This window comes from Ictidomys tridecemlineatus, chromosome 9, assembly GCF_052094955.1.
Source record: "Ictidomys tridecemlineatus isolate mIctTri1 chromosome 9, mIctTri1.hap1, whole genome shotgun sequence".
Taxonomy (NCBI): Eukaryota; Metazoa; Chordata; class Mammalia; order Rodentia; family Sciuridae; genus Ictidomys; species Ictidomys tridecemlineatus.
This window is the reverse complement of record NC_135485.1, coordinates 29,975,658-29,991,392: the sequence shown is the minus strand read 5'-3', so window position 1 is coordinate 29,991,392 and position 15,735 is coordinate 29,975,658. Positions and strand designations below refer to the sequence as shown.

At 33.7% G+C, this 15,735-nt stretch overlaps 1 protein-coding gene across 1 annotated transcript in view; it reads right to left on the bottom strand.

Moving 5' to 3' along the window:
* Nucleotides 1-15,735, bottom strand: part of Ube2k (ubiquitin conjugating enzyme E2 K) — a 71,099-nt gene that overhangs the window by 26,952 nt on the left and 28,412 nt on the right. Inside the window, exons 2-3 of the mRNA XM_005319928.4 lie at nt 13,553-13,646; nt 7,918-7,976 (exon numbers count right to left, since the gene is read on the bottom strand). Coding sequence (XP_005319985.1) covers nt 7,918-7,976; nt 13,553-13,646 — 153 coding nt within the window. The remainder of the gene's footprint in view (nt 1-7,917; nt 7,977-13,552; nt 13,647-15,735) is intronic.

The window sequence follows — 15,735 nt, the reverse complement described above, 5'->3', positions numbered from 1 at the left end:
ACGCTGTATTTTCTTGCATCAGAAATCACCAAACTTCTATAATTCTGCCTTACTTGTCTGGTCTTCTCTAAAAAGAATGTATCCATCCTGCTTCCTAAACCATCCCCAGTATCTCAAAGTGCCTCACACTGGAATATGAATTTAAATATTATGGCAAACCTATTTCAAAAATAAATAATACCTGAAATAGAGTCCAGGTCAAATAAGACAATAAATACAGGGCTTATGTACAGGAAACATCTCTTTGTAACTGCAAAATTTACATCTTAATATTTACCATTAATTGAATTCAATGTATACAGGTAGAAAATAACCACTGCCTTTAACTTCAATAAAGAAACCCCAGGGGCTGGGGTTGTGGCTCAGTAGTAGAGCACTTGCCTAGCGCATGTATGAGGCACCGTGTTTGATCCTCAGCACCAAATATAAGTAAATAAAAAATAAAGGTACATCAACAACTAAAAAATATTTAAAAAGAAAGGAAGGAAAGAAATTCCAGCACTCTGTAACTTTAAAACAAAATGGTTCAATAATATTTTAACAATTGGAAAACAGAATTTTAAATTACTACTGAAAATATAAGAAACATGGGGGGGAAGACATAAACAACAACATCATCTTAAAAAAAAAGAAAATATCACAAAGTTTATTTATAGTTTAGAAAAGTGATCTGAGGATGTGTGAACTTACTCCTATTTATTTACTTATTTTTAGTGCTGAGGACTGAGCTCAAGCCCTCATTCATTTTAAGCAAGCACTCTACCACTGAACTAATTATTGCTCATCTTTTTTATTTAAAACAGGGTTTCTGAGTTGCCCAAGGTGGCCTTGAACTTGCAATCCTCCTTCCTCAGTCACCCAAGGAGCTGGTATTACTAGGATACACTGTCATGCTCATCTTGCTTATTAAAGAAAAGTTTCCTATATATAATTCTCTGAAGATACATGCAGAATCAAGCAAATATCAGGACTAAGGTAATTATTAAGCTACTTTTTATATTGTTGTACTATCTACAGTTCAAAACAAATAATTTTGAATTTCAGAAAGAAATCGTTCTCCCTTGGCTGGGGTTGTAGCTCATTGGTAGAGTACTTGCATGGTGATGCCTGTAGATTTGATTCCCATTATGTAAGTTAAAGTCTCTGGGTACTTGTAAATAGCACTAGGTAGGTCTTAACTGATGAGACAGTTACGGCAACAGGGCGACTTAGAATGTTTTTTACAATCAGTTAATTGACAGTGTAAAATTACTGTAAATGATAATGTGTACAGATATTCAATTGTAAACTTGTTAAACTGTTGTGTTTTTCATTGCTTTTGTATGGAATGATGTTGCAAAAATAAAAAGGAAAAAACTCTTTTAACCAAAAAAAAAAAAAAAGGATTTGATTGCCAGAGGCAGAAAGGCGCAAACAAAGAAAGAAATCAGAGTACACACCATTATCCACCAGTACATACATAAGCATTTTGTGTGTGACATAATGCTCTTTAGCCCTTAACTTTTTTCCCCTTACTGTTCTTCACCATTAACTATCTCCCTTCTTAGGTTTTTTCAATTCTTCCTCTTCCTTTCTCAGGCCTTAATGTTACGAATTAGTACCCCACGCATCCCTGAATACTGTCCTATTGTTGAATATCCAGCTTATACCCATGTATACCACGACTTATGACCATAGTCCTACCATTCCTGACCTATATTAAGAAAAGCACAGAAGCAAAGGAACGTGGCTGGGTTGTAGTATAAGTATACAATGACACCTATCATGACCTATTTGTAATCAAAATTGCCTTTGATTACAAAACAGGTTAAGGAACAGTTTAAGGTACTAGGATATTATCTAACAGCAATTCATGTCTCCTTATTTTCCCATACGAAACTAATTTTCAAACTATCTGGAGCTTTAGAATACTCATTAGCTTTAGGGAGCATGCAAAGACCACAAAAACAAAACAATATAAAAACCACATCTGAACACCACGTGCACAGAAGATAATAAAATCAAGACTATTCTCAATTATCTATACTGGCTAATCATCATAACTCTTCCTATGGAACACAACCTACATTTCACACACTTTTCAGTTCCACAAACATTTCAGTTCCTACTTCTTACGGGACAGGAGTTCATTTCCATCAGGAATTTCCGGTTTCAAGATTGAAACTGAAGGATATTATATTATTAAACCAGTTTTAATTCACTTGTTATACAAGATAAAATGCTTATTTTCAACATACATGCATGGAAGGAAATGCTCGTTAAATATTACCAACATTAGTATTTAATACTCCATTTCACATATAAAAGTATGCTTATAAAATCAAGGAAAAAGAAAATCCACACCTAATTCCCAATAAAAGAACAAATCACTGAAATAACTGTAAAATTTAATGGTTTTTCTCATTAATTACATACAGTACAATTGAGAAAACCTTGGTTGTATATAAACAATCGAATTCCTTCACTATTTTCAGATAATTCAAAGACATATCTTCTCTATCTGGAAGTAAAGTTTTGCTCTTCTGGTCAAGGATTTATTGGAGAATAATAAACAGAAAATATGCTATGTGCATATTAAAATAAACAAGATTGGTATGGTTGTTACACGTGTATTCCTAGAGCCTGGAAAGGCTGAGGCAGGAGGATCCCAAATCCAAGGCCAGCCTCTGCAATTTAGCAAGATCATGTCTCAAAATAAAAAATACAAAGGACTGCTGTGATGTCACTCATTGGTAGAGTGCCCAAGGTTAAAACCCCATTACTAGTCCCACCCAGAAAAAAAGATAAATAAGCAAAAGTTTTTAATATCTTCTCAAATCTTAGCTGAACAATATAGTAATACTCACCTTATCCATGAGGAATAGGTGCCAAGATTACCAATGTATGCCCCACACTACAGACAGTATTAAACCCTATATATGCTGGGTTTTATTCCTATACATACATACTTATGATAAAGTTTTATTTACTTAACAATAGCTAAAGAAAACCAATTTATTATAATAAATAATTTAAAACTGAGGAAATATTTATTTCTGGAATTTTCCATTTAATGTTTTCAGATCCTGATTGACCATGAATAACTGAAAAAAAGGAAAACTGCAGATCAAGAGGGAAGGTCGTATCCCAAAGTGCTAAAACAGAGCCAGAACTATGCAATTACTTTGGAGTTAGTACAGACCCTAAAGAAACACCTTTATTGAGACATAACTGACCCACCTAAAGTGCACAATTTCACTAAGCCAGGGGTATAGCTCAATCACCAAGGGGGGAGGGGAGGGGAGAAAGGAAGAAAAGAAAAGTACAAAATGTCATAATTCTTAGTATACTCCAAGTTGCCTAGCCATCAATAAGAGTCTAATTTTTGAAAATTTTATCACCTCAAAAAGAAATCCTAGCCAGCACAGTGGTGCATGTCTGGCAGAGGCTCTGGAGGCGGAAGCAGAGGCAGGAGGATCACAGGCTCAAAGACAGCCTCAGCAATGGTGAAGCCCTTAGCAACTTAGTTAGACCCTGTCTCTAAAATATGGCATATTTATGCCATGTCTCTAATAAAATACAAAAAAGGGCTGGGGATGTGGCTCAGTGGTTAAGTGCCCCTGAGTTCAATCTCTGGTACCAAGAAAAAAAAAAAAAAAAAAAGAAATCCTGTAACTATCAGCCTACACTATTCATTACTCTCTAACCTACCCCATTTCTAAAAACTAACAACCTACTTTTTGTCCATAATGATTTGCCTTTTCTGATATTTCATTAAATGATAACCTAATGTAGAGAATCTGTTGTCTGTTTCTTTCATTTAGCATGTTTTCAAGGTTCATCCATGCTGGAGCATTTATCAACCCTTCATTTTCTTTTTGTTTGTTTTGTTTTGTTTTTGGTATTAGGGATTGAACCCAGAAGTGCTCAACCAATGAGACTCATCCCCATCCTTTTTTATTTAATTATTTTATTTTGAGACAGAGTCTTGCTAAGTTGGTTAAGTCCTCATTAAGTTGCTAAGGCTGGCTTTGAACTTGTGATCATCCTGCCTCAGCCTCCTGGGCTGTTGGGATTACAGGCATGTGCCACTGCACCGAGCCATTCTTTATTATATGAACAGTTATGAGGCTAGGGATGCAGCTCAGTGGTACAGCACTTCCTTGACATGTGCAAGACCCTACATTCAATCCCCAGCAAAGCAATAAAGAAATAATAACTAGTTGTGACTTACTGGCTAATTCTAGCTAATATTTACCAAGTATTTGCTCTGTGAAAGGCACTTTTCTAAGTATTCTATTTTACTAAATCTCAGGCAACATCAATATTTTTATTGTTATTGTTATTCAAGAAAACATAACTTTCAGTGCCTTCACAGAAGACAAAAATTTCTTCCAATTAAATGATGATATGCTAATCCACTGAAATATGGATTCTTATTTGAAAGATACTAAGATGGGAAAACATGTTTTATAGAATTACTGAAAAGTACTTTACATGTGTTAACTCCTTTCATTTTTATAATCCCAGGAGAGGATTTTAAAACAAATGAGAACCTGAAATACACAGAAATTAGATAACTTGCCTAAAATCATAAAGCCACTGAAATTGAGGTAAGATTGAACCCTTACTGTTCAACTAACTGTTGACTGACTGTTTTGGAAGAACCACACTCATACTTTCAGAGATTGTGTCCTTACTCGTTCTTCCCAGGATCATGGAAGGAGAGTCCAGTGATTTTTTAAACAATTTAACCTTTATTTATTTATTTTTGTAGTTGTAGGTGGACAGAATGCCTTTATTTATCTTTATGTGGTGCTGAGAATCAAATCCAGAGCCTCACTCATGATAGGCTAGCACTTTACCACTGACCCAGACCATAATTGACAGTTTTACCTGTCATTTTAAGTATAATGGTTGAGAGCAGTCCATCTACAGCACTTTTCTTTCTTCCATCTTATTTCTGTTTTTTAAAACGAATGAATTAAATTCCAGGAATGGGTAGCACACACCTGTAGCCTATATCTGAATTTCTCAAGAGGCTACCTATAATCCCAGATACTGGGAGGCTGAGGCAGGAGGACCACAAGTTCAAGGACAGACTGGGCAACTTAGTGAAACTCTGTCTCAAAGCACAAATTTGAAAAAAGCTAGGAATGTAGTTCAGTGGTAGAGCATTTACCCAGCATGCTAAGGCTATAGGTTCAATCCTCAGTACTACAAAAACACAAAAAAGTTCTGGAGATGAATGGTAATGACAACTGCACAAAACTATATTTAATGCTGCTGAGCAATACATCTAAAAGCCAGACGCAGTGAGGCACACCTATAATCCTAGTATCCCGGTGACTAAGGAGACTGAGACAGGAGGATACTAAATTTACCTCAGCAACTTAACAAGACCCTCAGTAACTTTTTCATTTTGTCCCCATGTCCAAAAAAAAGAACGGGCAGGGGTTGGTGGGGTGGTGGTGGCTGGGTTGTGGCTCAGGGACAGAGTGCTCACCTAGCACATGAGATGCCCTGGGTTCAAGCCTCAACATCACATAAAAATAAGTGAATAAAATAAAGGTATGTGTCCAACTACAACTTAAAAAATAAAATAAAATAAAATAAAATCTTAAAAAAAAAAAAAAGAACCAGGGTCTGGGATTATGGCTCAGCGGTAGAGCACTCGCCTAGCACTCACCGGCAGGACCCGGGTTCAAGCCTTAGCACCACATAAAAATAAAGGCACTGTTTTGTGTCCATCTACACCTAAAAAATTAATATTAAAAAAAAAACCCTGGAGGTATAGCTCAGTGGTAAAGGGTAAAGTGCCCCTGGACTCAATCCCAAGTACCAATACAATACAAAACAAAAAACCAACACACCTAAAAAAGATTAAAATGGCAAATTTTATGTCATGAACATTTTGCCACAATTAAAAAAAAGGGGGAAGGAGCATGTCAAAAAATAAATGTACATCAAGCAACAGAGATATCCCATTCTAGTAGCTGATCTAAATTCACCCTTCCCGGAGAGAAAAGGGAAATTGCACGGAAATGGAAGGAGACCCTCATTGTTATATAAAATTACATATAAGAGGATGTGAGGAGAAAAGGAAAAAAAAAAAATCAAGGGAGAGAAATGAATTACAGTAGATGGGGTAGAGAGAGAAGATGGGAGGGGAGGGGGTATAGTAGAGGATAGGAAAGATAGCAGAATACAACAGTCACTAGTATGACAATATGTAAAAACGTGGATGTGTAACCGATGTGATTCTGCAATCTGTATACGGGGTAAAAATGGGCGTTCATAACCCACTTGAATCAAATGTATGAAATATGATATGTCAAGAGCTTTGTAATGTTTTGAACAACCAATAAAAAATAAATAAATAAAGTCACCCTTCCCATTACCATGTTTATTCTTTTTTTTTAAAGTTGTAGATGGATCTTTGTTTTATTTATTCATATGGGTGCTAAGAATCAAACCTAGTGCCTCAAATGTGCTAGGCAAGTACTCTGCCACTGAGCCACAACCCCAGCCCCACCATGTTTATTCTTAAGTTGGTTTGAGAGTATGAATTCCACAAAGTTCTGAGAACTGCTATAATATATTAAAGGGTACTATATTATGAGGAGCCAAAGATAATATGTAGGTGTAAAACTCAGTCCTTGACTCAGGAGCAAATAAAAATAAGTCAAAGATACATGTCCAAAATAATACAAAAATTTATGCAGGTACTATATAAATCCTATAAAATGCTAATGGGAAATATCTGACAGGCATGGCTTAATGGAGAAAAGTGGCACCTCACCCTCATCTTTTTAAAAAGCCAGAATTTCAAATAAGGACAAAAGATTCAAGCAAAAATTAGAGAAAAAACATGAAAGAATAAATATCATCCACAAAGAGCCAATATATTTAGGTTGGAAAACAAGACCATGTTGTGGGTGGAGATGTGGAAGATAAGGGTAGAAAAGAAAATTGGGGTCAGGCTGTAGGAGACTTTAAATGCCAAGATAAGGAGTTTAGACTTTTATTAACAGAGAACGAAAAGAAGGATAATCTAAACTGTATTTAGGAAGATTAGAAATAGCTAAAATGGAAGGGATTAATAACAGGCAAAATAGGGAAGTAAGTACCTAAGTTGAATGACTAAATTAAAGTTGTGATAGTGGCAAAAGTAAAAACATGAAGGAAGAGGTTCAGTTAAAAAAAAAAAAAAAAAAAACCCAGCTCAGGCTACCTCTTGTTATACATGACCATAGGGTAAGGTAAGATCATTTCCACTTCACATTCAAAATGGTTTTGCAATTATTTGCTGATTACTTCTCATAGAATGTGAGCTCCATGAAAGCAGAAGTGCAGGCCTTATTGCTATATTCCTTGGTACATATATTCAAATAATTACTGAAAGAATGAAGAATACATTATTCCCTAAAACACTTGCTTCTTTTTTTTTTTTTTTTTTAGAGAGAGAGAGAGAGAGAGAGTGAGAGAGAGAGAGAATTTTATTTTTAATATTTATTTTTTAATTCTCGGCAGACACAACATCTTTGTTGGTATGTGGTGCTGAGGATCGAACCCGGGCCGCACGCACTCCAGATGAGCACGCTACCAGTTGAGCCACATCCCCAGCCCAACACTTGCTTCTTTGAGCAAAGTAAAAACCTCTCTCATATCTGGGAACACTGCAAGTTTTTGCAGACCCAGTATCTGAGTCATTATCAGATGCACACCCTATTCCAATGTAAAGCCACTACTGGCTGCTTTTGAGTAAGCCTGCTTTTTATTCTAATTTCAGAAGCAAGCCATTTGCCATGGCCTGAAATCTTAAACACAGCAAACAACTCACAAAATGGTAACTTTAATAAGCACTAAAAATACATTAGTAGAGCCAAGTATAAAAAATATTTCAAAAGTTCATGCATAAAAATAGGTTTACTATACCTTAGGGGGATTGAATGGATATGTTTCTGGTATTTTTATCTCTAGTTGATATCTTCCTCCTAAAAAATTGGGAAAATAAAGTTAACAATGCTGTTCAACTCAAATATGTAAACCAAGTATACTAACAAAAGGGAAAATAAAGTTAACAATGCTATTCAACTCAAATATGTAAACCAAGTATACTAACAAAACTTTTTAAAACATTCATAATTTATATTCAACTGCAAATTAATTTTAAAGTGGAAATCCAAAAAGGAAATCATCAAAAGCACCAGTTTTTTATTTAATACTTATTTAAAGCATCCATAAGACCTATTTTCATATCAGCAATTCGTTTATCAGTGAGGAATAGGACTAGACATACATGAATAAATTAAATCCACAGACAACCCAATACCAAATATTTCATGAAAACAATTAACTTCCATTTCATTTTGTTGCCTCTAGTCAACAAAAGAGTCACTAATAACACTGGGGATAGGGTGGGTGGAGGTTGTGGAAGGGAAAAAAAAAAAAAAAAGAATGAAGGCAAGGAGATACAAAAGAATAGATGTACAGAGACAAAGAATATAGATTAGGCCATAAACTCAAAAATCTATTTCTAACTGGTTGTCCTGAATTAAAAAAAAAATTTCCCAATCTTTTATCTTGTGACCTAAATTAAATGCTAATATTTTTTGTTAATTTTTTTAAATATAAAATATTTTAAATAAATAAATAATATTTTAAAATAAAATAAGACATCCAAGAAGACAAGATACTATTCTCTTTAAATGGATATATAAAATGCAAATTTATAAAGAAGCTGTTCTAACCAGTAATGCTGTATATAAACAGAATACAACATTTTTTCTTTTGGAGTTGTCTTAAGAAACCAGTCACTAATCAGATATTTAAAAAAGTATTTCTAATTTCTCATAATTAGGGCATTCAAAGAAATGATAACTTTCTCTCAGGAAATCCTCATGGAATAAGTCTTGAATCCTATGTCTAACTTTCCAATTCTAAGACTTTACGACCTATTGACATAAGAATATTATTAGAAAACAGCAAATAAAACTGTGCTACTGAAACACATATAAAATTATGGTATTTTGCTTCATAGTTTTCAAGGGATGGAGTAGATAAAGACTAGACACTAGGTGATTAAACCGATGGGGGCAGGCATTATTAACATCAAAATTATATATGCTCTTAAAAAAGTCAAGGGGCTGGGGTTGTGGCTCAGCAGTAGAGCACTTGCCTAGCATGTGTGACGCCCTAGGTTGGATTCTTAGCACCACATACAAATAAGTTAAAAAAAATAATTCAACAACTAATAAAAATATTTAAAAAAAAAAAGTCAAGCAGGAAACTTTCCCCAGTTATTTCCTACATTCTCTCACATTCACACCTCCTCCATTGTTATAAATGGATGATTTTGGATCTGGGGAAAAGGGCATTTCACTAGGTACCCTTTTCCTTAAGCACTTTTGAGTTCCAATTCTTCTCTTAGAATTCTTTTCAATAGAGTCCCATCTATTAAATACATGAAAAGAACCAGATGCCTGAATCACAAAACACATGATAGCAGTAAAGAATAAAGAAATGAAAAGAAAAAAAAAGAAGGGGGGGACAGGTAACAGAAGGGTAATAGAAAATTTTGTGAATACTGAAATAACTTTCAGAATTATAAATACTAGCTTCAAATACACATGATTAAATTTAGCTTGAACATTACAATAGGCTCTTCTTTTTTCTTCCTACAAATCTATTTATTTTTCCTGATTAAATTTCAGATTACCATCCTTTATACAAAGTTATTATTTCTTGAATGTCCAAAACAGTCTCTTATGAGCAGTGTGGGAGCCCAGAGATATTTTTATTTCTACTCCATGTTACATGTTCTTTTATATGTTTCTCGGCCTTCTGCCTAAAAAATTAAGAGTATGTTCTGTCTTGCATTATTACCTGAAAAATTATAATATATAATCACTACAGCATTAACCATAATACCATTCATGTGTCGTTTAACAACAAGATGTGTTCTGAGAAGCATCATTAGGTGATCTCATCACTGTGCAAAAAGAATATACCAGGACAGTTACAATGTCACTAGGCAATGTAATTTTAACAGACCACTGTTCAAATCCATAGTCCATCATTGACCAAAAATGTCACAGGTTGTATTTAATCAGGTTGATACATATAAGGGAATTTTTACAAAACACACTGTATATACCAGATGTAATCCCAGCTAGTTGGGATAACAAATTTAAGGCCAGCCTGGGCCAACATACTGAAACCCATTCTCAGAAGAAAAAAAAGGAAAAGGCAGGGGGAGGGGTTAGAAGGGAGATCATGGATGCAGAACACTTGCCTAGCATGCATAAAACCCTGGGTGTTTAATCCTTAGTGCAGGAAAACACATAGGCATAAAAACAAAAACAGCATTCATTTTAAATAGTTACCTCCTGAAGAATAGCCCCCCCCCCCGCCCCCACAATGCAGGATCTCTTTTAATTGCCCAGACTAGCCTTGAACCCCTGGGCCTCAAGCAATCCTCCTGCCTCAGCTTCCTGAGTAGCTGGGTCTACAGAAGATATAAGCTACTACTCCCTGCTTTAAGAAGAGCTTTTAACATTAAAAATTCATAAATTAAATTTTAAATCAATTTTTAAAACATGGTTGTGGTTGAAAAGGGATGAGAATTTTTGGGCAATCAACAATAATCTAGAAACTAAAAAGAACTTTTAGGAAGAAAGTAAATTGTTCCTTTACCACTGAGTTATTTTATTAGTTAAAAGAAGAAAACTAAAAGGAGAAAACTGAGTTTAATAAACACACATCACAGCAATTTTTCAATGGATATTCTACTTCTCACTCTGATTATTTAAAAATACCATATAAAATGACTTTCTCATTACCTAATAGATTAAAAAAATGTCTAACATTCTACATGTAAACTTCTGCTTTTGCTTTTTAATTTAAACCAAAATTAAAAAACACAAAGAGGCTGGGGGTGTAGCTCAGTGACAGAGCACTTGCCTGGCATGTGAGAGGCCCTGGGTTCAATGCCCATCATCAAATAAAAACCAAACAACTAGCCAGGCACAGTGGGGCACACCTATAATCCTGCCAACTCGGAAGGCTGAGACAGGAGGATTGCATGTTCGAGGTCAGTCTCTAACTCTTAGTGAGACTGTGTCTCAAAATAAAAAATAAAAGGGGCTGGGGTTTTAGCACAGTAGTAAAGCATCAATAGGTTGGATTCCCCAGTAACACCAAAAGAAGAAAAAAGAAAAATAAAAAGCCTAAAAAAAAAAAACCAACAAAAAAGTAAGAACCCTGCAAGAAACATTATTTAAACATTTTTCTTACATTTCAAAGAAAGTTTCTAGTTTATGTACTTGTATGGTACTTTTACTAAATAAAATGATCATCTCAATACTCTCAATACTTATGACAAAAAGAACAGAATGAGATAGTACAACTCAAATATCCAAAAAACATATTAAACCTAATCTTATCAAAAGACTGTCTTATTTAAAAGCAGAAGCAGGATTAAATACTTAGCTACCAAACATTAAACATTTCTAACTAAAAAGAAATACAAAAAAGTGTGCTTTATCCAAAAAAAAAAAAAAAAAATCACTGGGACTGCGATTGTGGCTCCATGGTAGAGCACTCGCCTAACATGCATGAGGCACTGGGTTTGATCTTCATCACCACATAAATGTAAAATAAAGATATTATGTCCACTTAAAACTAAAAAATATTATATATATATATAAAACTAAAAAATATTATATATATATATATTAAAAATCACTTATCTATTAAGAGTTGCTAAGAAGGTAAGAAATTTTCCTCATCTAACAACTAAGCTCAGGAAGTATCTTGTCTGTTACAAAAATTTGCTGGAAGAACTCTAGAATAATACTGTTGCCTTACTGCCTTCAAAAAACAAACAAAACAAATCCCAAAAAGAACATTTAGTCAGGAGTGGTGGGACATGCCTGTCATTCCAGCAACTCAGAAGGATGAGGCAGGAGATTCCAAGTTTGAGGCTAGCCTCTACAACTTAGCAAGACCTTGTCTTCTCAAAATAAAAAAAAATAAGGAATAGAATACAGCTGTGATAAAGTGATTCTGGGTTAAATTCTCAGTATAAATAAAAAAATAAAGCATCTATACAATCTAAAAAAATAATTCAAGAACTGTTATGCCTGCCTTCAAGAAGCAGCAAGTATAAACGAGCATTTGCAATTAAGACAAACACTTAATTTTTTGTAAGATATAACTAAAGGTCTCTTCTATGTTTACTATCAAAAGAACTAAATAAGCAGTGTTCAGTGACACATGCCTGTAATCACAGCAACTCAGGAGGCTGAGGCAGGAGGATTCCAAATCAGAGACCAGCCGTGGCAACTTAGCAAAAACCTAACCCCCAAATTGATCAATCAATCAATCTCAGAATATAGCTCACTGGTAAAGCACTCCAGGGTTCAATCACCAGTATCACACCCACCCCTCAAAAAGAAAGTATGCTAATGACATACTAGAGTCTTTAAATTTTTGAATAAGGACAAAAATATTCAAGAATATTAGACTTTTCTCAATTGGGGGGATTAACTATTCATCACCAAATTATAGAACCACCATATTCAGAATAATCATAATTACCCCTTCCAATATCAATCCTGATTCACTCCAAAGTAGCAAGTTATTAAAAGTATAACTTTGAGTAAAAGGCTATTAAGCCTCAAATCCCAGCTGTGCCTCTTCTTCATATCAAATCTTAGATAAGTTAATTAACTTCTCTGAGCTTAAGTTTATCTATAAAAAAGTGATAACTCTACTTACCTCATAAGATTTGTTAAGAACCAAACATATGAGTATGCATACATGTAATGCTTCTAAAGAGCTACCACATATTGTTACATGCTTTCTACTAAATAAATATCTGAATACCTAGATTCCAAGAACCGTGGTTATGCTACTTAATCCAAATTTATAATATTCATTCATGAAGATTTGCCTAACGAGAAATTAAAATGCTAAAGCTTCTCTCTATATATCTTACCCTCAATTCTGTGGTCTACAGGAAAGGAGCTACAGACTTAATTTGTGAACATAAACTAAGTAAAGCTATCTACTTTCTTTTCTATAAATCTAAAAATGATCACTCAAAACTTTCCTAAATAAGAAAATTATATACATGAACTACAACCAGTATGAAGTTATATGAGTGAATGAAATGCCATATGACAAATGGGAGAGGAGCAAAAACAAAGTTAGTCAGAAATTTAAGGCAAGGATTGTTATAATACCATATGAAGGGTAACTTGAGAGTCTACAGACTATATAAGAAAGAGGCTTAACATTCTATTATGTTTTAAAAATTCTAACCTGCACAACCTGTAAATTAGCTGTGCCAAATCTCTTTTGGGGAAAGAAAAAATTAACTAAAATTCAGTAAGAAAAGTCAGTCTGGATTAAGTGTCTAAATTTATCATTTTAAAAATTGCTGTATATACTAAGCCAAATGTAGTTACCTTCTATGTAGTTTATAGATGCTCAAAATTAATTCTGATTTAATGTTTCAGACAAGTTCTAATACGCACAATATTTTGATACAGAAAAAAGTACTTGCCTTCATATGGTGTGTCTGGAGGTCCTGCTATTTCTCCTCTTAATTCTGTAAAATTCTCATCTACAAGATCTACTTTAATTTGATTTTTGCTCGTCTTAAAAATAAACAGAAAATAAATGTTAGTTATGTCAACAAGGAAAAGGCCTATTTTAAATTATTAACTATAAAAAACTTAAAGCCCCTCTTTCATAGACTTATCTACTCTAGAAAAATAAACTGTCCTTTTCTAGGACGTAATTAGCCAGTTTAAGAGTATTTAAAACAAGGAAAGTAAGAAATATTAACTTCAACATTCTTAATGAAATAACACCACTTTGAACAATAGAACACATGGCTTGTTGACTTTATGGGAAAGTTATTAGAGAAAAATAGCAGACAACTTATTTATATTTGCTAACTCTACATATGCCAAGTCCAAAGTGATAAACCTATTCATCTGTAGTTAAGACTTTAAACCTTCAGGGAACTTCGGTTCTGTTCAATGGAATTCACATTAATATTCCCAAGTACCTACCTGCCTATAAATGGTACCTCCACTTATGCTTTTATCCTAATATCTTACTGGTTTTATTCCATATTCCTAATATATAAAGTCCTTCCCTTCTCTCAATTTAAACCTAAAATACAAATTTAACAAACAAAATATATATACAATATATGTATTTTGTTTTGTTATATTCCTTATTTTTACTTAACAGACATAATACATCTACTTTTATAACAGAAAGTCTTGCCTAAGATTTCAAGAGTAAATTTTTCTGTTTTGGAACCATCTTTTTAAAACTTGCTTACTGGATGGAACAGTGTTAAGAATATCTGCTTTAAGGTCCTCAGCTTCTTTCACTACGCGCACGCGCGCACACACGTTTCACTAAATATTTTTAGTACAGAAACAATGTATAACTTAAAATCCAAATTTCTAAAATTTCATATGACTTCTTGAAAATATATATGTGAGGAGGGTGCTAGGAATTTAATCCAGGGATACTTTCCGACTGAGATAAATCTCCCTTCTCTTTTTAATTTTGAGACAGGGTCTTGCCAAGTTGCTGAGGCTGGCCTCAAACTTGCAATTCTCCTGTCTCAGCCTCCTAAATGGCTGGGATTACAAGCGTACACCACTGCGCCCAGCTTCACGACACTCTTCTAATAACACAGAATTATCAAAATTACTTTAATGTATTTTTAAAATGTTCTAATTAGTATTGGTTTATTTCATAACCTTTGTTATGCTTCAAAGTATTTCATATTTTTCTGAAAATGTTTTTATCCAAAAAGCGAAATTGAATTATAAATATGCACAAAAGAGAAACTTCTTCCTGTGCCCCAGAAAATCATTACCATTCATCATGGTGTTGTGGCAGAGAAAGAAATGTACATTTTAGCAAAAGTAAAAATACTTTGTCTGGTATGTACAAGAATAAACAATGTGATGAAAACCGAAGGCATCCAACTTTTACTGACCAATTTAAGAAGCCACAAGTATTAACTATAGATTTCCATTTCTCCCCCTAAAACTTTTAAGGAAAAATCAAAGCAATCAGATCTTTTACTTTACTTTAAAAGACCTCTATAGCTTCCTCTAATCTCCTCTAAAAAGAAATACCTTAAAATGTTAGTATACTAACGAATGTAATTAGACTAAAGTTTTGGGGACAAATAAAGGAGGTAAAGAAAGATTAGAAAATCTGCTTTCTAGAACTATCCCAATTCTGTTTAGTAAAATATTGAATAATTATTAATTTTTATACCTCTATCATTTTATGTATCCACAGCACCCAAACAATAATTTAGAGGGAAAAAAATAGATCTTTTTTTCACCTTAGGAAAAAAACACTTAGTTTATGAAAATTTTACTAAATAAGTTGAAAATACCATCACCATGATACACTCCCATTACAAAAAAGCATACTACATGGTCTAGGATCAAGCTTTACCTGCAGATAAATAAGATAAAAAGAAAATGGACATTAAAAAATAAGGATTTTTCAGTTTAATTTTTCCATCAAAAACAATGATCCTTTATACCTCCACAGTGTAATTTAAGCATCCAATTATTTTATAATCATACAAAATTTGAATCCCAGTACTCCCATAAACTAATTTAAAATCCCAGCTCAAGACTCAGAAACATAAGGAAGACATGAAAAATGGCAAAAGATGACATTATTAGAAAAGTATGA